This window comes from Lepisosteus oculatus, chromosome 5 (genome assembly GCF_040954835.1).
Source record: "Lepisosteus oculatus isolate fLepOcu1 chromosome 5, fLepOcu1.hap2, whole genome shotgun sequence".
NCBI classification, from domain to species: domain Eukaryota; kingdom Metazoa; phylum Chordata; class Actinopteri; order Semionotiformes; family Lepisosteidae; genus Lepisosteus; species Lepisosteus oculatus.
This window is the reverse complement of record NC_090700.1, coordinates 39,984,044-40,011,059: the sequence shown is the minus strand read 5'-3', so window position 1 is coordinate 40,011,059 and position 27,016 is coordinate 39,984,044. Positions and strand designations below refer to the sequence as shown.

At 41.6% G+C, this 27,016-nt stretch overlaps 1 protein-coding gene across 1 annotated transcript; it reads right to left on the bottom strand.

Annotated features, from left to right (window-relative positions):
• Positions 1–593: 593 nt before the first annotated feature.
• On the bottom strand, positions 594–22,496 carry gnai3 (guanine nucleotide binding protein (G protein), alpha inhibiting activity polypeptide 3). The gene is made up of 9 exons (XM_006628471.3): positions 21,786–22,496; positions 10,567–10,609; positions 10,137–10,278; positions 8,181–8,338; positions 6,518–6,646; positions 5,229–5,358; positions 4,583–4,736; positions 2,889–3,100; positions 594–2,416 (listed from the first exon to the last, which is right to left on the bottom strand). The coding sequence occupies exons 1-8, from the start codon at positions 21,901–21,903 to the stop codon at positions 2,910–2,912; spliced, it is 1,065 nt and encodes a 354-aa protein (XP_006628534.1). The 5' UTR covers positions 21,904–22,496; the 3' UTR covers positions 594–2,416; positions 2,889–2,909.
• Between the last annotated feature and the right edge of the window lie 4,520 nt (positions 22,497–27,016).

Below are 27,016 nucleotides of genomic sequence, written 5' to 3'. Positions count from 1 at the left end.
CGTCTCTCAACCACATATTGACAACGAACAACAAAATTGTAATGCCACTTAATTCCACATGTAAACTCAGGATACAAGAAACAAAATGTTTCTTGTGTAAAAATAAAACTGTACATCAGTAATAAGCACAAGAATTACTACTACCAGAAATGGAGACAAACAAGAACATGACTGTGAAATGCTGTGGATGGTATCAAGTATAACTCCTTGCCGGTACTCCTCAATCCATGTTCAGATGAGACATGCCACTTAGAAAGGACTGAAACTCTGAATGGAAATCAAGACCCACGAACACATGACCAATTAAGCAAGGCTGTATATGGCTATAAATGGAATGCGTACCAAGGGACTCTGTGGGACCAGGAGTGAAAATGCTGATGTAAAACCAATCAGTACAGTTATTAAATGACTTAACATTTTCCCCCCCACCAGAAAAAAAAGGAACATTACCCTGGATTGCTTACACCAGCCACTGAATTATTCTGAGAACAACCCAAACTTTTCGATCCAACATTAAAACTGCAGGTTAAAGTCTTTTGTAGAGGTGGGATGATGCCACATCACATTTAAAAAAAAAACATCATAACACAAGGGCCTATCACCACCATTTAATATTGCCAAAGTAAACAGTAAGCCTGTACAAATTCAAATTGACTGAATGAGTCAAACCAATCAAAGGAATGCATTTGGAACAAAAAGGTGGAACATGCTACAGTTAACAATGGCACTGGTTATTGAGGAATTTTACAAGATCAAGGCATGCTGTTGGCCCAGAAACCATTACAATGTAAAATTCATACAAAATTGTTAAAAAAAAACATCATGATTACTCAGTATATTCCAAGCTGAAATTCATTTTAAGTTAAAACACTCCACTGCGACACTACTGCACAGCACTCCATAATACAGCATTTCAGGTTTGTTCCCCCATTTCTAAAATACGATTCTTAAAATTTGTTACAGTTTATGGAGATGTATTTTAACATGGTGTTCTATTAAATTGAAGGCAGAACATCTATGATACTGGAGTGAAAGTTTTACAAATATGCAGTCCTCACATTGCTAGGAAATACAAAGTTGAAAATTAAACACTGGGAAGTATTGATTTCAATGCCCTGGAAAATGGTTAAAAAGGTTTAAAATATCAAACAGTGAATACTAAGTCATCCATGCAATTTTAATAAGGCAGAAGAGAAGCCTCATGACAGTTGCAAAATGTCTTGATGCATACAATTAAGCTGTAATGTAGAAATCAGTCCAAACCATTTTTAAAATCTCATGAGCACTTTAACACTTTGCCTGAAAATGCAACTCTAACAAAATGTGGACAAGACTCAAAAACATAAAAACAGTTAGTAGCAAGTGGTCCCTTTTGGCAGAGGGAAACTCTCACCATCAGTGTTCGTTCTCAACATCAGAATCAATTAATGTTTTTCCTCAACAGTCCAAAATTAACAACGCTGCCTAGGTGAAGAGTGTGCTTATTCTCATTATAAACTTCCCACACATCAAGTGGACAGAAACATGCAAAGAGCATCCAGAACATCCAAAGTTGCTCCAGGGAGGTTTAAACAAGATTATTCATTACCCACAAATACGTTGTGCTGCTATAGAAATGATTCTAATACTTTTCAGAGGGACGTATGGCACAAAATGATCTAATTCATTTGGTGAATCAATGGCACAAAATGCCAAAGGGATGATCACATTTATTAAGTGAGCAGATGAACAGTGAGGAAAGTGCACAGACACTGGAATGGACTTGATAAATGAACTCATCATGTAGTGTTAACAGTGCTAGAGGACATGGCATCTAGAAGGAACAGTTGAAATTATGAACAAGTGAAGGCTAAATGGAACAGTGGTCTGAATATATATAAAACCTAGTGAATGCTGTTTAAAAATATTTTCTAACAGTCTACAATATGGTTTGAACCAAATATCACAGGAGAAAATCCATTTTGGTCACTGTGCATAGGAAAGTGGTTCTCTCTGGCTCAACACCACAAGTTTAAATGGGCAAAATAAGCCATTTGAACTGAGATTTCTACAACTCTGCTCAAAGGATAGACTTCTTTAAGTACTCTCCATCCCTTTGCTAATTACACAGCTAAACTCCTTAGGAAATGTGTCACTTTTTATCCTCGTGTTTTGAAGGAGAAAAAAACTGTGTGGAATGGTGAAGTCCCAAAGTTCAGAGGAAGATAACATTTTATTTACAGTTTATTCCAATCTGCTTTAACCTCATATGTTAAGAGTTAAAATAAATCCAAAATGCAGAATTTGGCATTTAAGAATACAAGGATTCTGCATGCAGCATGTCAGTTTCCATTTGGTCCTTCTGTGAGCCTGCAGCTGTCCTTTGCAGATAAAAACAGTGATCATTCTCCAATTTACATGCTTCACACTGGAGAAACTGTAAATAAAAACAAAAGACAGTTCAATTACAGAGAAAAGGGTAGATAGTCAATAATGCATACTTGGTATTAGCAGTGAAAACAGAATTCCTTTTACACTCTAAATGGAACTCTTAAGTTTCAGGTGAGAGATCTTTATCATCTTTCAAGGAAAAGGGCAAAAAAGGGGAATTTCAAATAGTCCTGTTCGGAACAGCTGTGTGGGAATTGCTAAACATTTTAATTTCTGTATGTTGACTAAATCAGATCCTCAACCCAAAATGACTGGGGAACAACTGCACAATTCCATCTTAAGGCTCCACTGCAAATGCATTTTCAGGACTGAGCTTTCCAAGTTTTGGGAAGACAGACTGCAGTTTCTGAACTCTTATAATAAGATAATCAGATTTCTTGTCTTTGGTTTCAGATAAGGGTATTTCCGTTTAAGTGTGTTTAATGAACAGCATGCTTAAGCAGCCAACAAATTCCAACCTGCAAGATCTGTCGGCAGTCTCAGTAGAGACCACACTCTTTCAGGTTGTTTTTGATGATGACATCCGTCACTGCGTCAAACACAAACTGCACATTTTTCGTATCCGTGGCGCAGGTGAAGTGTGTGTAAATCTCCTTGGTGTCCTTCCGTCTGTTGAGATCTTCAAACTGGCACTGAATATACGCTGCAGCTTCTTCGTACGTGTTGGAACCTGAAAAGAAGTGGAAAGTAAGGCGAGGCAACCACCACACCTGAAAACACAATGACAACTGACACCATGTACACACACAAACAAGATTCTTCGCTCCCCAGCCGACTGAGCTTCACGTTTTCACTGTTCTGGAAGGATATTTTAAAATTACAGCTACTAGGTGCTTTTTCTCTATACTTTTGTACTTCAAATTTAAATATATTATGTAGGATTTGTCTTCCTTTGATTATTCATCTTTTCTGGAAGCCTTTTTCTCATCTGGAAACAGAACAGAAATAAGTCCAGGAAGGATTAACAAAAGTACTTCTGCAGTCTAAATATAACTAAGATGGGAGGCTTGGCACAGAACCACAAGCTTCCTATATCAGCATGGAGGGAAAGACTGAAGATTCTCATCTCAGAGCCAGAAAGCACATCATTTAAATGCAGCTCTGAACAAACGCCTCAGGGTATGGAAGATTATACAAAACAGACTGTGCCATTAACCGCATAGTATGTTTTTTAGGATGATCAACAGCTCATAGAACTAAAATAAAATTAGCAATAAAATAAGTCAAGAGCAGGATGCAATTTAAACGAGTTTAAAGATGAACACTTGAGAATCGCACTGTCCTGCCTTCCGAAATCAAATGAACATTCCTGCACTCAGTAAGAGACTGCCTACATTTGCTAACTGTGGCACATGGTGGAGAACCAAGACTGTAGATTTTATACATAAAGAGTGCATTATGTGTGTACAACAGGACATTACAAAGGATCACCTGGTAAATATTAGTGCTAGATGCATTACAGCATTGAAACAACTGATAAACCAGAACGCAATACCAGGCAGGAAGACGACTGGTAATTAACCAAAGCAAATTGAACTTTAACATTCTACACACTTCTCAAAAATAGTAATGAGGCAGCAAAGAATAAGTCATTCACCCTTTTGAACAGAAAATGACTACAGCTTTATGTAATTCAAAATCCCAGGAAAACAGAACATCTCAATTTAGCATAAATGATGCTTTCAGGCTCACAAATACAACAAGCATTAGAATTTAATTTCCACACCTGAATGACAAAAGCTTTTATAACCTTTCCACTTAAGCTTCCCCATTATATAATCATTTTTTGTTTTCACTGTGAAATTTTACCACTGTGACAACTGCTCATGTAATTAAACTAATAACCCCCAGGGACCCCACGCTATGATCGGTGCAGCTCAGGGCTTGTGTTGTCCCCTCACTTCACAGGCATGCTGATTTATCCCTGCAAGATACAGCCTCGACGGAGCAGCAGTCCAGCCAACCCGGAAACAGTCAATATGGACTTGCCAATGAATGGCCGTGCAGAAGACTGAGGTTTATATCCTGGGCAGAGAAGCACTGTAGTGAAACTGCACAATTCCACCAGTTTAGAATTCACTCATTTCTATGTAACAACCCTCAGATAATTAATGAATTAATGTTAATGATCACGGCACTTAATCACACCCACCTGAATACTCAGGGTAACAGATTGTGAGGGGGCTCCTCTTGATCTTCTCCTCAAACAGGTCTTTCTTGTTGAGGAACAGGATAATAGATGTGTCCGTGAACCACTTATTGTTGCAAATACTGTCAAACAGCTTCATGCTCTCATGCATGCGGTTCTGAAAGAAGCACAAATCACAATAAGGCACTACAAAAAAGAAGGAATATTCAAGATAGGCGTGTCCACAGGTTACAAATAAGGAAAAATAAAGCCTACTTAATCAGATCAATACCAACTATTTTCATTGAATTAAAATCTCCATACTGGTAAACGATTTAAAGAGCCTTCACATTCACGAGATTTCACCTGGTTTTGATTTGCTAGATTTTTTAACATCAAGCAACAAACAAATCAACCTATGGACTTCTTTCAAGACAGCTTTCAGAAAGCAATGATAAAAATTTGAAAACAAATGCAGAGCTGTTAAATTTGGAAGTATAGAAGAAGCTACCCAGCCATATTGTTGATACTTCAGTTTCCTTTAAGAAACAGCTTGATGACTTCTCGGTGTAAATAAGCTATTAACCACAAAAAGAGACAGAAGGAATCTTCTCTTGATTGTAAGCTTTCATATGAGAACCCCTTTTCACATTTTTGCAATCCTTCTCACCATCTCTTCATCCTCTGCGAGAACGAGGTCATAGTCGCTGAGCGCCACACAAAATATTATGGCTGTAACACCTTCAAAACAGTGAATCCACTTCTTTCGCTCCGATCGCTGACCACCCACATCAAACATCCTGAGAAAAGAACAAGACACCATTCCACTTAATGCTGCATGTGTATCTAATAAGAACCTGAAAGGGCATTAAATGGGTAAGAGATGAATTTGTGATTAAAAATGCAACAAAAGAACAAAACTATTTTACCTCATTCTTATACAACTTGTCTTTTCCAAACTATATACCTTAAAATGTCAGATTTTTCCAATTCACAGGCAAGCTCAAGAGCTTTAGCAGTTATTACCTCTGACATCTATGCACATTTTTAAGATCATAATGCCAAAAGTGTTTCACTTAATCAACACTGAGGAAAGCATAACAGCATAAGAACGTGCAGTGGAAAGTGATTTTAAACTTCAAACTATTACCAAGACATTCAGTTCTAGCCAAACAACCATATACATCTGCCTTAAACCCTAGGGAATATCCTCAAGGCACTGCTTTCGTCTGTTTAAACTCATGTCCTAGACCAATTCTAAATATTTACTTTAAACACAAAACAACCCCATTTTGTTTATCCTTTTGAGAGATGCATGCTTCACACCTATTCCATCCACTATGGAGCACAGAACACTAGCAGAAACCCTGGGCTGGTAATCAAGGCATCTTGGGGGAACCATTGGGATAAACCAAAAGGTTTTTCACAACTTATTTGCTCTTCAATATTCATATGTGCTGTAGTGTGACGCTTCCTATCGCTTACATTCCTTTATAAACGACACTGTGGCGTTCTCTTTAAGATCAGGGTATTTGAGAGGTTAGCTGTGCTGGATGCACAAGAACACAAGGCATTAATCAAGGCACTGCCAAGGCTCTGTGGACAGCATGTTTTGTTTTTAACTCCTTAACGTAAGACGTTTTCTTAGCGTTTGTTCTACTATGTGCCTGCTGGTGTCGCACCAAGGCTGGGACAGTTGTTGCCATCACAGCATTTTTCAGCCCTGGTTTAGTCAGGAGAAAATTGCATGAACATTTAAATCGAGGCATTAAATTCCTTTCTCTCCTCAGTCTCCAAAGGCTTAATCCATAATAACCTCTACTCACCTCAAAGAGAATTCATTCTGAAAATACCTATTACAGGGCATCAGGATCAGTCCTTTCAATTTAAAAAGACTAAAAAGCCCCTATATCTTGAATATTTTATTACCCTCATACAAAATATGACTGAATTACTCACTTGAAATAGAGGTCCTTGAAAGTGAAGTGAGTCTCCACTATGCCTGTGGTCTTCACTCGGGTACGGAGCACATCTTGCTGTGTTGGGATGTAGTTTTGCTGCGATATCCTGTCCAGGTCATTGAGGTAACTGTAAGTGTGGCCAACATAACTGGGTAAGACTTGAGCCCTTGATTCTTTCATGAGATAAAACTGCCCCAGTGTAAATTAAAGCCAAGAAAGGTCCAGCTCAAATGTTATTACACCAAGGGACATGGAAACAAAAGCACTTTTGCAAAATCATTAATGAACAAAATCTAGTTAATGTAATAACATAATATAATTAATTTCATGAAAAGGTGAAGAGATATTGGAAAGCCTGAGCTAGATTAAGCATCTCGGTGATAAAACTGGGAAACCTTTAGTAAGTGAAAGGGAAATAGCTGTTGTATTAAAATTTTACCCATGCGTTTATTACAAGCCCTGGGTCAGCAAGAAAGATGTAAATTGCAATACATAGCAGCACAGAAGAGGAACTAAAATCACTTAAAACTGCTAAGACCCAATAGGAATTAATCAATTATACTTAAACAAAAATCCTTTATGTATATATTTTACAAAAGTCTTCCAGCAAGTACTCAAGACCAGGATTGTAACTGCTTACAGAAGCTTTCTAGCCATATTGCTAAAAAGGTACACCCTGGCCAACTTTAAGAACTGGCTGGCTTGAAACTTAAAATACTTCCTAGCAACTAAATGGCCATATCTCATTTTTGTTACTAAGAAAAGCCAGTGGTATACATTAAGGAGAAAAATTGCTGAGGTCAAGTTTACATACATCAGATAAGTACTATTTTTCTGAAATCTCCAATTTTCTGGTAAGGCTTACCACACTGAACTTGCACACTCCTGATTCAATTTTTCCTGACTTTAAAAAAAAATACCCTTTGACAGCAATGTATGAGAAATAAAAGAACAAAAAGGGCAGTTCAGTTCACAGTCTTAAACAATAAGGATAAATATGAACTAGAAGCTCTATAAAGGAAGGTGTTTTTATCCTTTAACTTTAAAGTTCCACTTGGACACAAGGTCCTAAAGCATGTTTCAAAAACTCTAGATTTTTGCAAATGTCCCACTGTTAATTGTGAATACATTTTTGCAAGCAGTAGGGAAGCATTAGTTCCAAACATTTTGCTGTATAGGAGGGAGAGCTTGTAATCAATTTGAAAAGTGTACAGCTAAAAACATTCTGTGCAACCTAAATTTAGAAATTATGCCAAAAATATACATCACAAAAAACACTGGAACTTCTACAATTTCACACTCAGCATTTTGCCCACGTCAAAGAAGAACCAGATTCTTAACTGCCTCACATGCCACATGGAGAGCATCCCCTGCAAGCTCCAGGCTCTGAGCCTCAAAACTGCACCATTTAAAACGGGCTATACAGGACACTGCTCTCAACTTGCCAGCTGCCAAGGTCAAATATTAACTGCAAGCTGCTTAGAGACGATCACTGCCTGAACAAGTCAAGACTGAGGAAGCAGTGGTTCAGCAACTATGATGCGAGAAACTCCCCTCCTACCCCGTCACATACTTCGCCAATGGGGACAATACCGCTCGGAGAGAACGGTGTAAATTAACAATGTTAATGAAGCCCACGGACAAAGGAGAGGATCTCTTACTATGAGGCAGAGTCATTGAGCTGATATTCTCTGGATCTGCTGAAACAGGTCTGGACACCACCATCCTTCCATAGTCTCCTGATCACACCAGCCAGCTCGGCAGTCATTATCCCCTCCTCCGCTGTTCCTGCCAGCACAAACAACTGACGGGCATCGTCCTGCAATAAACATACAATGTTTACATACAAAGCTTCTCTCCCTGTCCGTGTGTCTCATGGAGAGCAAGTTGGGGTACGCGAAAAAGATTAATTCCTACTGCAAGAAATTGTATATGGCTTATGTGCTTCAGCCACAGATAACAGGGGTTAACTGTCCATTAGAAAAGGAAAACCAGTAATCCCCTCAGAGAATTCACAAAAACACACATTTACAGTAAAAACATGTAAGCAAATAAACAAATTGCCCTCACCTAAATAAACCAAAACATCTTAGCATCGGATGAATGTATGACCATGAATGTATGAACACAGCACACTCCACCAGATCAAACCCCAAGAAGCCAAAGCCTACAGTAGTTCAATAAAGGGGAGTGATGAAAGCCCATACTGAGCAGCAGGTCAAGAGTAGAAAAAGGTCCTGATGGCACGTCCCTGTGCCTCCTCAGAACAGAAGTTAAGAAAAAAAAAAGATTTGCTTTCAAATTTATTCTTTAGAAAACAGTGAAGACCTGGTCACATTAGTTCTAAGTCTGTGCTCTTTTAGACTAAAAACTGCCGCTTTGAAAACAAAAATCAGCATTTGTTCAGAAAAGTATACAAAACCATGAAAACAGTCTAATTCTACAATGGAAAGTGCTGAAAACCTCACTTTCAGATAAATAGCTGCATCTGGTGTGATTCTAATTAAGAATTCAAAAGCTCTGCTGTCAACACAAAATAAGAATTAACTCATACTTCCGCGCATTTAAATGTTTTCCAAGAACAAGCCCGGTACACTGAAAACAATGTTTTGTACAGAATCAGAAAAACAAAAGATTAGATTGTACACAGTGAATGTAAAGCCATTCAACAATACTGCATAGCTAATTGGACGCAATATTTCCAGAACACAGTACTAGCACTTGGATGAAAACTACATAACCTACATGGCCCAAGAGATCTTTCTCTGTTCCCTACAAGGAAAGAAAGGCTCATAAGCATGCATATCACAATGTGAGATGAATAAAATATCACACTGCAGCCTGACCCAGATCAAAGGGGCTGAAAAGGCAGCTTTTCAGAGTTTCTCTTTTTATTCACTGATCTGAAGAAAGTGCCTCTGCTCAGCAGGCATAGTGTATAGAAAGGATAGCACAAACTGGCAGACGTGTCCAGCTTTCATTAAAGTAAGCCTTCCAGCGGCAAAATGTAAACAAAGTCTTCTGGTCCCCACGGACTCCTTCCTCATCTGATTGTAAGGCCCACATCTGCAAAGGCTGTGCAGAGTGCGGAAGAGCTGGACTATTACCAGTTCAGATTCCCAGAGTACATATGCAGAACACACCAGGCCTTTGAAAAGTACATATTAAATTAAGATGTGTCCCAGCTAGAAAACAAGGCATGTGGCAACGACCAGGAGCATCTAATGTTTTAGAATCAAATGGCTCAGAAACTACTATTAGGCACCATTAAATGTATTAATTTCTATTTTGAACCTGAAAATCACCAGGTGCATAAATTGACTTCCCCTCCCCTTGAAGCCCAAGCTCCAGGAGCAAGTGTTTCTTCAAGCACTTCCCCCCTCACTCTACTGGAAGTCATCTACTTCTCTTACTGCAATGACCAATGTCTTCTGAGCTAGAAATCCCCTGGAATTTTCCCCTCTGTTTTTAGCTCTTCCGCCTACCATGGCGGGAATGCTTGAGATTTCATATCCACCAGTTTGTAACAATACATCACCCACCAAACTGCAATGAGTTACATCATGCTGAGTCTTATTAACTCATTAAGATGGAACAGTCCTCATCACCACACTTACCGCTCTAGCAGGGTCTCCGAAGTCTATCTTTAGCCTCCCCATGGCTCTGATTATGGCAATGATAGACTGGATGGTGTTGCTGTACACAACCACTTTGTATTGCTTGCACTCCTCCTCCGAATAACCATCCTCGTGAATAATTCTGAGGAACAGAGTTATGATGAGCAAGCCACATTTTCACAACATTATATCTTTATTACTGTCTTCCCTCAGGAAACTGGGAGATGTGCGGACATGTTCTTTAAGAACACTTAACTCATCCAGGTCTTTTTAAAACAGTGACACTACCACAGGATGTTTAGCTTTTAAGAATTTTTTAGGAGAGGCAGGATACTTTAACAAGACTGTTTGGACAGTTTTACAGTGCATTCAAACTAGGGTGTGCAATATGCATATTCACACAATATAAAAACTCAGTAAGTTAACTTACTTCATCTGCTTTACTATTGTGCTTTTCCCAGACTCTCCAGCTCCTGTAAACAAGAACAAAAGTCAACCTTGGAAGAAACAGGTTTCAATGGAAATACAACAGTCACATGAAAAGTTTTTGAGTTGCTGTTCTGTCTTTTATACCAAATACACCAATAGTCACAGCCTGAAGAACCACACCAATCCAAGAAGAGACCTGGATGCTGCCAAGGAACGTTTTGAACTCAAGCAGCACCGACATCCATATTCTCTTCAAATTAAGCGAAGGCTATGCTGAAGAACAGCAGCAAAGAAAAGTAGTTTCTAGACATATTTGTCTAAGTGCCTCATTATCAACCTGCCTCATGCCAGTACAATCATACTCAGATCAGCACTTCAAGGTCACAGGCTCACTTTTGGCAAGTTCACCTAAAGGTGCCACATTGCCTAAAAGCTAAATTAACACCGAACAGAAATAGCAGTTTTATTTCAAAACGAACTGCTCAACTTTTTTAAAAAAGGACAAATCTTTTTGCAACAAGGAAAAAAGTGGATATCCTACAGTAAATATAACAAAACTCAAATGTTTATTTGAAACTTTGCTTGATTCTATCAAGATGACTTTTTTCTAAAGTAAAAAAACAGATGGCACCACATCCAGGTCGGCATATAGACTTGACAGATGTGCACCATTAGAGTTTTTCCAAAGCTGAAGTGTTTTTTGGGTGGGTGAGGGATTGGGTCTACACTCTGTCAGCAGATTGTGCCTCAGCTGTCCCTCGTTCAAGAGCATATTTCATCATGCGCACCCAAGGACATGGAAACAAAATCGGAAAATAGACCCATGGCTGAATCTTAGAAAGTGCTGCAGTAAATGTAAAAAACCATAACCATTGAGAAAATACAGACTGCAAGGTGATAGCTGTACCTTTGACTTAACAATAAAACAAAAGAGGGGTATATACAAATAAAGCAAATTAAACAAATCTTCTCGTCAGCTTATACTTTAAAAAGTAATACAGGCTGGGAGACCTTGTCAAAACTTAGTGTAAAACCTGAAGCAGACAAGTCACAGCATTTACTTTGCTATACTTTACATTTCAGTTGGATTTTAAAAGCATATGAACCTGTACCATTGATATTAAAATCAGTTTTCCATTCTCATGGAATAGACTACTGCACACATAGGTCTGCGGTGAGACTGAAGTTGAGATGCCCAGAAAATTCCCCTGACATCCCCAGCAGGATGCTTCAGGTCTGACTGCACTACGGCAGCAAAGTGCCAAACCCTCAGGTGAGCTTCTGACAGCAGAGGGACAGATTCATCCCACTACCTTGCCAAGGATCAATTAGCCCCCTGTTTCCAAAACAAATCCAATTGTCAATGTTATCAGTATTACACACTTCAATCCACGAATCAATGCTCTGTGTTAAACCAATTAGGTTGCGCTTGCCTTTATACTTTTGGTGGATATTCCGTGATGCTTTAGGGATGGATGTTGTTTTCTTGCCCAAAGCCAAGAGCAGAATACTTTAAAGAGCAGAATTCGTTAGTAATGGCTCAAAGATGCTGCCAAGATGACTGATCAATGTTACTGGAGATGCAAGACGACACCCCAGGGCAGCTCATGCAGGCCCTGATGCCATGAACTATGAATGTCTATAAAAAGCAGAACTAATAACAAAAGGAACTTTTTAGCATTTACTGACAGTATGTGTGTTAGTGTTCCTGAGGTATCTGATTTATGCACTGAGCCACTGTCACGGATCCAGTACAGCAACAGTCCAGTTCAAAAATGACGAGGCAGAACATGGTTTTATCGTAAATTTTCCCAAAAGGATGTTTAATTTCACATGTGATTTTAACATGTAACAATCAAAATTCACAAATAGAAAGTCAATCTAACTGAAGTGAAAACAACTGGGGCTCCAGACCGTGATTGAAATGGTCGCAAATACGACAAAAAAAATTTGCGACAATTTAAAATCTCATCGACATTAGCGACAGACACCAAAACTTTATTTTGTGTCAATGGGTGGTCAAATTTAATCTGGTGATGAGGCTTTACTGAATTACATCTTGAGAGTGCACGCCTTTACATCCCTTCATCACAGCACACAGCAGTGACTGTTGGTGGAAAGGCAGCAAGCTAAGAAGCTACGCACTAGAACGCAGGCTACTGCAAACGTTCCACATGCTAGCTGATCTGCTAGCAATGGAGAAGCGTACCGTTTTAAAGCATTTAATTCATCCATCAACAGGTCTGAACGGCATTTCAGAACTTCGTGGCTTCAGGAATGCGCTTGTCTTAGGTATGATGAAATTAAACAAATTAGATATTGCCACTTTTGTTCTAAAGCTGGTCAGGAAGTTGCAGGGAAAACGTGAAAACGTGAGGGACGAATAATTTCAAAAAAAGAAACGGTAAAAAACACAGAGTCAGAAGCATACGGATTGAAGCTCGTGAATTTTGTAATTGCGAAGTGTGCCCCAAGGCAGACACCTTTAGCCCGGGCTGCGTCACACGCCTGTGAAAAAACAGCCGAGAAAGACTTTAAAGAACTGAAAATGAAATTGAATGCAGCCTACATGATCGCATGCGAGGAATTACCGTTCAGAAAAAAAAAGCCTCCCAAATCTTGCTAATGAAGAACGGAATGGATGCATCAAAGACGTATAACGACATCGCATGTCTGAGATTATTGGGTGCACTGCAGATTAACTATACTGATGGAAAAAAGAAATGCAACATTTTCTGGAATGAGAATACTATAGTTATAGCTTATGTACTTTCACAAAAAGTTGTAAATTTGTTTTAACCCCTCTGACCAGCAATACAGCTTGATTAGTGAGGCATTGCAACTTCCCAATCACACAAAAGCTCGTGAGATCCACTTTTACCCAACAAGGTCTAGGTGGAACAATGCCTGATCAGGTCCTTTAAAAAGGTCTTAATTCAAAGCTTATGGCACTGCAAGAAAAAGGCCACACTTGGTCAGTTGTCTGTGCATTCTAGAACGCCTGGAATGCCACCAGGAGCAAAGGAGAGGGCCATTGGCATGCTGCAGGCAGGAATGTCATGTGCCAGCGTTGCCAGACACTATGGAGAAAACCGCTCCACTGTGTCCCGACTGCAGAGAAGGTTTCAACAGACCGGCAGGACAGATGACTGTCCAAGATCTGGTCGCCCTCGAGTGACCACACCAGAGCAGGACCGACATCAGACCAGTCCGTCTGAAGAGATCATTTCAGATCTGCCACCCGCACTGCTGCTGAAACTGCTGGCAGACACAATGCCTGCATCAGTGACAAGACAGTGAGACTCCATGCTGCTGGCCTTAGAGCAAGGCGACCCATCAGAGGCCCTGTGCTCACACCCCCGACTGGCTTGGGCCAGACAGATGCTGCGATGGACAGATGAGTCACTCTTCAGCCTGTTCCACACGGACAGGAGGGCCAGAGTGAGGAGGAGGAGGTGGAGGTGGTGTTGCGTTTCTTTTTTGCATCGGTGTATTCTGATTCTGTAATTTAGCAAGAAAAAAAGTAATTTGGCTCCTAAATGTTTCATTTTAGGAGCCAGTGGCTCCCAAGTAATTTTTTTAGACTGGAGCCCTGACAATCCATTCTAAATTCCTGACATTGACCATTGTTAATTTATTTTGTAAACAACATGTACATCATTCAAAATCTTGCCCGACAGTCCATCCAAGGCACTGCTCTTGGACGACAAGGCAAAGAAACTACAAACTGAAAAGGAACTACACACCACCAATGCTTAAAACAAGAGGACAACCCTTGCATCCTCACTAATTAAGTTGCTAAGCCTATATTTCTGAAAGCAGACTTGCAGTTATGGGAAAAGCACTATAATTTTCCTAGATCTATCACAAAGGTCTCCCAAAATCAAACATTCATGGCCTCAAAAATGATTTCAACATTCTGTACAATCTGAAGGCAAATGCTACAATTCATAAACCACATATGGCTTAAGCAAACTGAAAATATACAAATACAGTAAAACCTCGCTTAACACAGGGGGTGTATTCCAGAGAAACGTGCTGTGTGGAATCAATGCTAGCTGAGGCAATTACAGCATTGGTTCAATGGTGAGGTTCCCAGGAGTGTCCTTTCTAGTATTTGAGCAAATAGAAAGGCTTCACTGGGTTACTGTAAGCTGCAGTGCTGATATTTTGACCGCAGAATGTAATTAACAATCCATTTTAGATAGGAGGAAATTTATTTCTGAATAGTTACAGTAGAAATACATCAAATTCGGCTTTGGCTCTGATTAAACATTCAGTCAGAGCTTATGTAGATTAACACAAGCTCTGGCAAGGTCTGCCTTCACTTCAACTTCACTACAGTGGGAGACTGATGGGGGGGAACTACATTTGCCAGAATGTGCCAGGTTTTGGCTCACAGGAATATTAACAGGCAAGATCACAATAGACGTCTGGATGTAGAGAAGCAGGAGATGGATTAGAGGAGGCTCAGGCTGCACTGTAAACATACACATCCTGCTACACTCACTGGTTGACAGCCTGGGCACTGTTTTTCATTGCTGCTTGCCTTTAGCACAGACAGCAAGATGCACTTCTATAGCTCCCAGTGCAAATGCTCAGCCCGTCATGGCCTGTCTCAATATCAGACTTTTACAGGTAATTCTTTTTTTTTAAATTCTGCTTCTTTACAGGTATATTTGGTGTAAATTAAGTGCCAGGACAAAGTACTACAGCAAGCCAGCGCTAAATGAATTACTATTGTACCACATGATACTTACACACAGCGATACCACACATGGGACTCAGATTCTTCTTCACTTGGATAGGAAGCTTTCACAGACCCCCCAAACAGCCAGAGAGAGGAAAAGACAGCTGAGAAACACTTGAGGTTTAAACGTGGGTACAGGTAGAGTACTACCCAAATGAAATAAAAATGAGAAAATAAGATGAGTTCCTAATTTGGTCTAAAGAGCATGGTCAAGTTCATGTCATCCACCTCCCAGACCTATGCAGATTAGGGTTGACTGGCTGTTCGAAACTATTCCTTTGGCATGTGGGAAGGGAGGGATTTTTCCACAGTACAGCCTATGACTGCCCAACAACAGAAACCAAACTGTGCAAGCTGGAAGGGGTGAATGGCCTCCTTTTATCTTATTGTTCCAATGTGTTTAATTAGCCATTACCACACTCTCCATGCCAAAAGGCTGATACAGTGGTAGCACCACCATAGTGGATTCGCTAAGTGATAGAAACAGGAGGACAAAGTTCAAGCACAAAAGCAAAGCTGTTATGGCAATTTAAGACCAAAAGGCTGAGGGGCACTGCTGCTTCAAATGACACAACAAGGTCAGACATGAAAGCCATTACTGCAGCAGGGGCCTGGAAATTCACCAGCTGGTTCAAACACTTCAAGTGTTTCATACTGGTTGTCCCAGAGCATAGTGTACCAAAGAAGGTTCTTGTTCTGCCACTCCCTAACCAGAAATGAAAAATGTAATGAGAAAATGCCTAGAAACCACAATTTTAAATGTGCAAGCCTATGTTATCAGTTTATAGAATAAAGTACCTATATTTCCATATTAAAAACACCAGGATCCTTACCACGAATACTTGCTTTGGATGAAAAATGCACAATCAGGAACATAGGATTAACCACAAACACTACAGCTTTTGTTCTACTGTTTCCCACACACTCCCTTCAATCAGGGAGAGAAAAGATCAAGGTCTACTTCAAGAGCTTTCTACTGCAAAGGCTGTGAAGGAAGGAAAAGGGTCAATAAGGATAAATAAGCTCTTCTTCTAGGAGTTGGAGCTGACATTCATACTGAAAAAAAACTGCTCACATAAGTATTAAAACAGCTGTGCTAAATTCTAATAAGGGAAAGACACAAACGCCACGCTACTCAGATTTACAGCGCATCGCTTGCTGATAAAACTGACTATCTAGGAGTTTCGAAAAAAAGATAAAATACAATGACCACCCCTTCTTTCTTCAGAAACCCTGAAGCAGTATGTGAAGGGGCTGTTATTAGAGCCAGCTGTTTGGAACAGCACAGCCACAATAATGGAATCAGAGACCATGCACATATTAATGCTGATGGAGCTGGCTGTCTCAAGGGTCTAGTGCTAGCCCTTTGTGGCTTGGCTAACAGTTGAATTCATTCGAAAAACAAAAATACATCTTCAATAGACTAGGGGCATAAGTGGCAAGTGGCTAAACTCAGAGGTTCTATAGATGTGGTATTCCAAAGTTTTATTACGGAAAATGTACGAGGATCAATCTTTTAGAAATGTCAAGAATATTTCTTTTTTTGAGGAACATAAAATTACATTCACATCCACTCGTGTAGAATAATCCTTTTGGTATTTGATCAACCCCCTAGCTCACTTAATTGTATGTGCCATGCATGCGATGGCATGAATGGAAAAGTACCACCTCATTCTGTCAGGTCAGTTTAACTAATAATTCCCGTTTTTTACACCACTCTATATTTATACACTAAGTGGGAGAGCAAACATCCTTTCAAGCAAAACTGAATTTTTAATTTTATTCCCAAATGGCTACCTCAGAATCCCCTGTAGCGCTGAAAGACAGTGGCCCCATGGCTCAGAAAAGCAGTGCTCCAAAGAACACAATGGGCAGAACAGTGCAGCTGCTCCAGTGTGAGAACTGCTGTCGTCAGGGGCGGATTAGAGAACACAAAGAGAGGAACCAGGCATCCAGGATTGTAGGAGACATGGAGACAATACAATTAGTCTACTGACAAAAAATCTAAATAGGAAACTTGTAACCAAGAAAAACAGATGATGGGTTCAAGCTTTTTGGAATCAAGTCCCTCACCAGTTTGAACTGTACTGGGGTTTTGCCAAGAGTATTCTGCTGTTAACAACTGAATAAATCCTTTGGCATGTATGTGAAACCCATGGTTACATATACGTTTTCAGTCATGACTTCCCAAATCTATTTTAGGTCAAACAAAACAGCAAGTACTGAGTTTTCCAGCTATGCAAAGTTTTGTGGCTTGCAAGATCTGCTTTTTTGTCTAAATGAAACCCCATCCTATGGCTGACACTAACTCATAGTGTAGCAGCATCTGGAGCTCAGGTTCTCAGCCAGCTGCTTTCAGAATACTGCCAGCAGGGCAAGGAGTTGCTAGAAGTTTTAAAGCATGCAACATCTCCACAACAGGGCAAGCCCAAATCAAAGACATCACGTAATTAACCTTTTTGGAACCTCCATCATTCAAGTTTAAAATGTTCATCAGAATAAAACTTCTTTGGAAATGGTGTTGTTTTTTTATTGGAACAGTCTATTTCAACTTCTTCCCCACAATTCCTGACAAAGGACCCTCACTCTTCGGGTCTTTAATATTCAAAATATAGTTCAAATTCAGTATTCTCTACAATCAGAAGAAAGCAGGTGAAGTTCAATGAGCACTACCTAGCACAAAGTGGTGCTTTAGATTGGGAGAGCAACAGGATGCTGTCTCTCATCTGCAAACTTGCCTACAGAGTTTATGTAAATTTAATTAATGCCCATCACCTTCACTTTATTTGTGCTTATAATACTTTCTTTCTGAAATAAAACCCAAGGGGGGTTTAATGACGTGATACAATTTTGTTGTAATAAAAGGTTCTCTATGAGGTTCAATATTTTAGACTTGCATGCCTGTAAGCTTTATACGAGGCATGGAAATTGAGGTTTTCCAAAGCTCCAAATTGTGACATACTGGCTATTTAAGCACAGTACTCGGGAAAGGAAACAGATCAGACAATATACTGCTTGAAACATTAACACTTGCACTCAAAAGAAAAATGTTTGCATACTGGATGATTTGTGCAAACTAATGCTGCACTAAAACCAACACCATTTTAGCTTCCAGCAGACTTCTACTGAAATTGACATTTCTGTTCTACTACACAGATCACTATCACCGTTTCACCAGAAAGATCCCTGTGAACTATCTTCAAAATCACAGCAAAGCAAAATTCAGTCAGTGCATACCTGCATCTATAAAAGTAAATCCAAGGATTACATCAGGTATGGGTTTTTATACACAAACGACGGCAAGGAAAGGTCAACATCACTGGGTTTCCCCAAAAAGAACCTTTACAACAGCCCTAGAGCAAGCCATAACCTCATGAATCCTCTAAATCTCAACTGCACATCTTCTGTATTCCCCAATTACAATTACTTTGTTGTTAGAAAAAAATATTTCTACCACATCTGCACCCAGGACTGAGCAAACTCCTGCCATTCACCTGTGGCAGAATGTCATCCCTTTGGCCCCGCTTGTAGACTTGATAGAGTCCGATAAGTACATACATAGCAACCACATTTCTCTTTGGCAGTCGGAAGACTCGTTTAGGACAGGTCTTTTGTTACCCAGCATTTCGTTGCTCTATAGCACTTGGTTTAACTAATTTTTCAAATGGTTTCTTTCTCATTCCTTGAGTTGCATTAAACTACTATGGGATCCACCACTTGTCATGAATGGCCAGACTGTAGAGAGAGTGGACTCCCAAGTTTCTTATCATAACCATCTGCCACTCACTGAAGCAGGAAGTTACCACCAGCCTCATCATGAAGAAAGCCCATCAAAAGTTGTACTCCCTATGAGTTTATCAGGAAGCAATAACACTTCTATAGAACTGTGCTTTAGAGTGTGGTCACCTTCTCGATAGCAGTGTGGTACAACAATACAACTGTCCGGGAGAGGAAACAGCTGGAAAGAGTCATGCACACAGCCTCCAAGATCACCGGACACGATTTTCCCTCTGTCGCCTCTATTTACGACAGCCGCATCAAACAGAAAGCTCAGAAGATGCCCACAGACCCCTTCCATCCTGCCAACTCCCTTTTTTAAACTTCTCCCTTTGGGGAGAATGTTCCAAAGCATCAAATGTAGTAGTGCTCGCTTCTGAAATAGCATCTATTTAGACGTTAGGTACCTTAATATATTGTATGTATAAGTGTGTTTTTTTGCTTTTATGCAACCGTCACTAGAGAAAAATACAATCAACTTTGTTCGCATGGCAATAAAGTACTGAACTGAAGAAAGACTGAATGGGACCTAACAGCACACTCTACTGAAAGACTGCAAACTACTACTTTCTCATCTGTCCTCTTGTACTGGTAACAGGAGAAGTACAGTCTCTTGCACCAAAGCATGGTAAAAGCCCAGAGCAATCGGGAAAGGACCTCCAGTAGCAGCAACAGCCTGCTGAGAGCGGAGAGCACCAGACAGGCAGCTCATGCATGACGCAGAGAGAACAAGTCTCCAGCTCCAGCAGATCTTTCATGACCTTTAGGAAGAAAGACACCGAGCGTTTTCAAAAGTACAGGGATTGAGCAATTTAAAACTAATTAAGTCTCTTACATTAGCTTTCGCTGATCTTTGTAGGTAATGTGCTAGAAAGGCCTAACTTGATAAAATACCAAAAAGCAATGAAAGGAGGGGAAATGGTTATCTTCATTTATTTTTTCCCCTCTTTTCTATATAATAACTACTGTAAGGCTGCAGAACAGAGGTCTAGAAACGCGTTTTGTTACACTTCAACAACATATCTAGAGTGCCTTATACCCCTATAAGCCCAGGTACAGTACACTAGGGAGAAAGTATTATGAATCAGAATGAATGTATTTTAACTGCGGAGGACTGTTTCCAAAGACTACACACTTCAGTGTCTACAGATGTTCTGTATTGCAGGTCTCCGAGTGTCAAAATTCAAAGTTTTCCATAAAGCTTTGATCTAATCTGAGTAGCTGCCGATGCCACAGGCTCTCCTGATACAGCAGCCATGCAAATGCAGTATAGCTGTTTGCACTGGCACCAGGCCTGAAATAAAACAAATTAGAGCACACTGAAAGACACTATCAGCTAGCATGACCACAAAGTGGAATGTTAATGACATCATAGGACACGGAGACCACTGGCGGTTCCACAATCCCCACAGTTTGACACTCACGTAACAGTAATACTGGTTGAATGTTTTCCAAGGCTTTATCAGAAAGCTGCTTCTTCTGGGAGTCTGACAGCTCTGTAGAAGAGCATCAAGGGAACAACACAAGAGCTGAGTCCACTTTAAAGAGCTTGAGGAAAATGCACAACTACCAGGACAGCCTTATCCCCCTAAGCCTGCATTTTAATAATTAACAGAAGCGGATTGGGTGATCTAGTAACTTCATTTTATCTTTTAATCCAGAAAAGGTTCTGAAGCCTATTAAAGTCACACTACTGTTGCTTTATAGTGCCTGTCAAGCTGTGGGCAGTTGGGTGCCCTAAAAAAAACTGGATTTCGCTTCCCAACAGCTGTACAAACGCCGGGAGAAGTGCTTACAGAGCGAAGGCAAACTGATTTACTGTCAACAACGCCGGCTGTACGAACTGAATATAAAAGCATGGCTCTCCCATCTATTGTAGTCCATCTTTTTCTCTAAATCCCAGTTTTCCCGTTTGTGTTATTTCGTTGTTTGGGGGCAGTAAAGAAACGTCTAGTCAATAAGCGGCATCAGAGACTTGGCCCTCTTCCCTGTGCCGAGGGATGTTTTAAAGCCCAGTTCGCTATAAAGACGGAAGGCTTTCATTACTGTCTTGAGTTCCCGTTCCACCGCATCACGAGTCTCACAGACCTGGAACCGCCTCTGAAACTCGCGAACGGCAGACAACTCGCTGGGGTGATAACTCGCTAGACTCTGTCTCACCGTGATGAAAAGTTCAAACAATGACCGAGCAAACACGTTCCGATTTGAAATCACATACACGACAGAGCATCTTAAGAGACCAGCTATTGCGCATTACGCTCTCCGGGCAGTTAAAAACAAGCCTCGTTTAATAAAATATGGGAAATCAGTTTCTATATTTTCAAAGGACAGTCTGAACAGAGTTTGGCAAGAAAAAGACATTTAAATGTCACGACAGAGGAGGCAGTGTGGACCGCAGGGGTCAGTGCGGACACGGTCACTTGGCAGATCTGTGTCGCCCGTGAAACATTTTCTCCAACTTTTCTCTAGCACTTCGTTCCCAAGGCTGTTCCGCAGAAGCAGATGAGACATCGGAGCACTCTTCCACAAGCACAAGTTCAGATAACAGCCCCGCGATCGGCACCGCCTCCCGCTTTTCGCGGCAGCGGAGACCGACCGGGGACGCGATCTGTCCGCGACAGAGGCCAGCGATCACGGCCACCGATCCCCCCCTGCCCGGGTTTCCAAGACCGGTCACTCGGAGACGGGCTTACCAAGCAGGAGCAACTTCACCTCCCGGGCGGCCTTCTCCCCGTCCTCCCGCAGGTTGCGGTCGATCATCTTGCTCCTCTCCACCGCGGCTTTGTCCTCGGCGCTGAGCGTGCACCCCATCTCGGTAGCCCCAGATTCCCAAGACCCCAAAAAATTAGCGAGTGACGGGGGAGGGGGGAAAAAAAACTCTCTCCCAAGACAACGGCTGAGGGATTGCCGGGCTTGGACAGAAAAAAAAAATAATGAAGAGCAGTCGGAGGGTGTGGGGGTAAAAAGGCGTTGGTCACCGACTCTCTCACATGGGAAAGCAAGCAGCGAATGTTACAAAACCGAGATGAAAACAGAAGAACACCCTAATGACGGTAACTCGAGTCCCGAAATAAAATAACGGGCAAAATTAAAGGCCTGATCCCGTGGTGTCCTCGCATACCTTCAGTGTTTCGCCGAGAAGCAGGCGTTGCCCTCTCCAATGCTTTCACAAGCTGAGCATTGGCTCAAAAGAAAAAAAAACTCTAAAACAAAATCGGAAATTAAAATGCAGCCCTCCCGAAAACACAAGAAACTAACAGCGTTATAGTATCTTCCTTCCGATTAAAAAACAGTAGTCCATCGGTGTCTCACACTTTTCTCCCTTATTAAATTGGCGTTTTAAATTACTGGTGTAGCTGTCTCGCGCCGTTTCCGTTGCTCGTCGGGGGGAGAGAGAGAGAGAGGAAAAAAAATCGAATTGTATGCAAACGAGGGCAGCCACTGCACGGGAAGCGGAAATGAGCGAGCGGGGCGCAGGGGGGTGATGGGAAGTGTAGTTTGTAGGGATATGCCAGGAGTCTGCTGAAAACCGCACAATATTCTAAATAGAAATCAAATGTACATTCCGGGGAAAACGTCTTAATCTTAATTAAGAAAGTCATTCAAACATTGTGGATTAAAAAAAATCACAAAGCTGCCTCATACCAATTAAGTTAATCTTTAATCGTTTGCCTAATTTAGGTCTTGCAGTGAATTTATAAAGAAGTGTTGCAAAAGCAGGGTTAGCACAACACCAGTAGACGGTTTGGAAAGTATACTGCGGTAGAAAATTACTCTGATCATTGTACCACATATACCTAGTCTTTTAATACACTATGGATTTCTGATATTAACTTTTTATGAAATACCTTATTTTACTGCTCCACCGTTTAAAAGCAAGACATTTCCTTCCCATTTCAGAGGAAATCTTACGGAATCCAGAGGGTGACGTTTTAAAATAGCTGGACAATTTAAAAAAAATATTTCTTCTGAATTTCTTTTGTGAAATGAGTCTGAATTGGTCTTGGTCGTCTGGTTTCTGATTTCCTGTAATTCTCCTTGGGGCGATGCTAAAATGTTTAACGCACGTTGAAAATGACAAGGTTGAATTTGTCTCTGCTTTCTTAAAGCATTTTCATCTTAATCTCCCCTAACTTTTAACAATACTCTGCTCCTATGATTACTACTACCGACAATACTAATATCATAATAGTGTTAGTCAACTCTACATTTGTTTAAATGTATCAATGCAACACGTTTCGTCTTCTTGTTCCTGCGACTCCGTATTCTGTCAAGAGTCCCTCGGTGCGAGTTCGTCTGAAGTACTTGAGCGCCGTCTTGTGGACCGACGGAGAAAGCGCAGAGGAGCTCTCGGGACAGTGATTAAATATAGTATGAGTGTACTGAGCAGATACACTCATACACACACACACAAAGAACCATTCTGACCGTATAATATTATCAGCTTGTTATTAACAGTTACTCTTAACTTGCCTATACCCGTTTATCTACTGTTAACATTTTTAGCTTTCTGCATTTTACCTAGATTACCCTCTATGCGCGTCATGAATGTTTGGCAGAAGATCGTGGGATACTTTAATAAACGTATATATACGTTTTTAAAAAACGTGCTTAAAATCTGAGTACTACAGACTGGGTTTGATGCTGCTTATTAAAAAAAGGCAGCAGGACAGCTTCCAGAATACCGGATCTGTTCTGAAAATGTAACGCCGTGGTCACCTCTAAAGGTCTCCGTTTAACAGTGTACTTAAAACAAGTACAAGGCGATGCCCTTCACTACGCTAGTGTCCAATCCCCTGCAATTGTTTTTAGAAGCAGTTTCCGACCAGCTCCATTCTGGACGCCCTCGAGAAGACAACAAACCCCCATTTTCGCCGTCCTTACAGGACCCCAGAGCTCGAACCCCTGCCCAATACGTCCAGTTGACGAGACGGGACAGTCCGCACCCACGATGCACAGAGCAGCGCGCTCACACAGCCGGGGCTATTTGGAGAGGCCAGTTCACGTGCAGATCCTGTCGCTGGGAGGTGGGAGGAAACCCACACGAACGGGATAACATGCGAGCTCCCCCCCATACTGCCAAGGCGCTCAAGACTGGACTCGGGAAGAGTGAGGCCTGGGAGGGCTCACCGCCAGTCCCGCCTATACTACCCACCCTGAGCACAGAAACGGCTGAACGCAGCCTAAGCCGCGGGTGAAAAGACCTGGCTTTATCTTGTAGCACACGCGTGGAAAGCTCATCCTGAACCCCAATCCGCTGCGCCACTCAGCTCTCGCTCTATTCACGAGTTTTTTTCCAGAAAAAGTTTATGAAATGTACAGATAGCCGCTTGGAAACGAAAAGGGATTCATTTTCCTTGCAGTGAAGTGAGCAAGGATTAAACGGAAGCAACTTGTTCAATCGTGTAAACCTTCTGCACAACAAACATTTCTTAAACAAGCGTTTGAAAGGTTGCACAACTTCTGTAAACGTTTTCGTGATCCCCGCGTCTTCTACAACTGTTTTCTAAACAAGACAATACGGTTTATTCTCCCGACTTCCTAAATACGGGCGCCCGAGACTAGGTGTTACATAATCGAAGAAGAGGGTTTTCGCTGTGGGTGTATCTCCTCCCTCATCTGGACCCTATCGACAGCGGTGTGCGCTTTCCTCCTTCTGCTCAAACACTCCCGCACTACCCTATATCACTCTGGACCATACCAGTCCTACCGCCTTGCAGTTTTTATAGGTGCGTCTTAATGAGCAGTCAGTTAAGTCTCGTAGCCGGGGGCGGCAGAATTGACCAATTAAAGCAATGCATTAAGAAATTGAATGGTCTGGAATGTAATCCCAGAGTCCCTTTTGTTACTGCACTAACGAAATATACTCCATGTTTTAGAACAAGGGTCTCACACTCATTTCCTGGAGGGTCTTCTGGATTACAGAGTTGGTCTAATAAATTAATTAGCCGCGTAATTGTTATACCTTTAAACAAGGTCCGAGGTGAAATATAGCTAACTGTACCTTTAATGAAGAGAAGGTCTTGTGCAATCACCTGTTAAAAGACCCACAGAAAATATGACATATGTCAGATTTAGAAAATAAAATGGTTTAATTGGGTGTTCGTGTTAGATCAGTAACCAGAAGAAACAAGGCCCTCCACGATCTGGATATTAGTAGTGCCTCTGTAGTTTTATTTTCAAAGAGGTTAAAACATATCAGGTGCACACTTGCTTTGTTATTTCAATATATTTATGAATCCAGAGAGAGGGTTGAAACGGTCTTTCCTCTTTTTCACTGATGTCCCATCAATTCAAAATCGGTCAGGGGGAAACGGAAACGACACGAAAATGTCTTTTGTGTGTCGTTTACCTACAGTGTGTGAATTAGGTACGCTGGTGAAAACTCTAGCCTCCGGCGAAACTACAGTGCAGACGGGACAGTTAAAGACACGGGCGGCGCGGCGCGGCGCGGAGCAGCGCAGGGCTGAGGCCGGCCGGTGAGCAGGGCGCGTTCAGGGCGCCGGGATGGAAGATGAGGCTGCGCCCACAACCGGATCAAAACCCACGGCGTGAGTCAAGCGGAAGGGTTCAAGGAGGAGGCCCTGAACGTCCTTAAACGCTGCCGAGCTAAACTGGAGATATGGGAGTGGGGGAGGTACAGTAGCTGTCTTTTAACACAGGGCTCCTCCTTCAACTAGTCCCCGCTTCCCCCTTCTTCTCCTGAAAATAAAAATGTCATGGAGGACGGGTTGTCATGGTAACCGCGGATCGCAGAGAACCCGAAGGCATGTGGAATGGTGCTGCTGCGTTTCCGAGAGGGGGGTCGACCTCCACACACAGCATGGATGGAGAACACACGAGGAAAAGTGTCCAGCACCCCAGAGCCACAGTAACACATCGAGAGGTGTGCAAAAGAGGTCGAACAGGGAGCTCTGGGCTGAATGTGTTAATTAACCTGCTCGAGTGCTGGAATCCAAAGACCTGCAATAGAATTTATAGAGTCACGCCACCTTCTCCACTTGCTTATAGTGATTTTTGTGTTTGTGTGATTTTTGTGAGCTGGCAGAAAAGACATTTAATTACCAGCAACTACTGGCAATGAAGTTGTATTGTATTGTAGCTGTATTGTTGTGCATTTGATAAGTAAACTTTCATTTGATTTATAGAATGTCTAAGCACAACTAGGACTCATCAAAAATAAAGTGCAGTACGCAACAACACTAACTATAATGTCCACCTGCGATCAACAGGGCCTAGCTAATAGACCCATAGAGAAGTGTGAGTGATTACTGGAAAAGGCTGTAAAGATTTGATGAGCATTTTCACCCTCTGCAGCTGCTGTGCAAGCCATCAGTTTAACTACACACTACAGGGTGAAGCACACAGGGGCTGCAGCTGGATTGCGCTGACTAGAACTTGAAGAACCAGAACATGTATCCCAGTCACAGCTGCTGCTGCCCACTCGGTGCATCAGCAATAGCACTGCTGTGCATTTTGCCCTGCTGAAAGCCCCTTCTCTGCCGCCCCCAGGAGAATCAGCCCATTAATGCACTGTGAGTGAGAGTGACCCCATCTTCAGTTCACCTCAGGGCATTCCCGTTCCCTCTATCACTCCGGAGACTTCCAGCGCTCACTTTGGAGCGTTTGAATGTCGTTGTGGTGGTAATTGGGCCCTGGGCCCTGGGGGTCCCTGGGGGAGCGCAGGTCCACAGCAGTCAGGAGGGAGAGCTGAGTGGCAGGAGGAAGGATGAGCTCTTCTCCCTTTGGCAAAGGCCAAGAGGCTTTCATGTAAAACATCTGGAGAGCCAATTACAGATCCCTCTATTCCTCTCAATAAGGTATTTATTCAGAAGAACACCCTGTTTTCACACTCCCCTTGCTCTCTGGGATCACTTAAAACTTAGCAGTGTTTTGACCCCATTTTGCCTGAATTTGTCTTCTT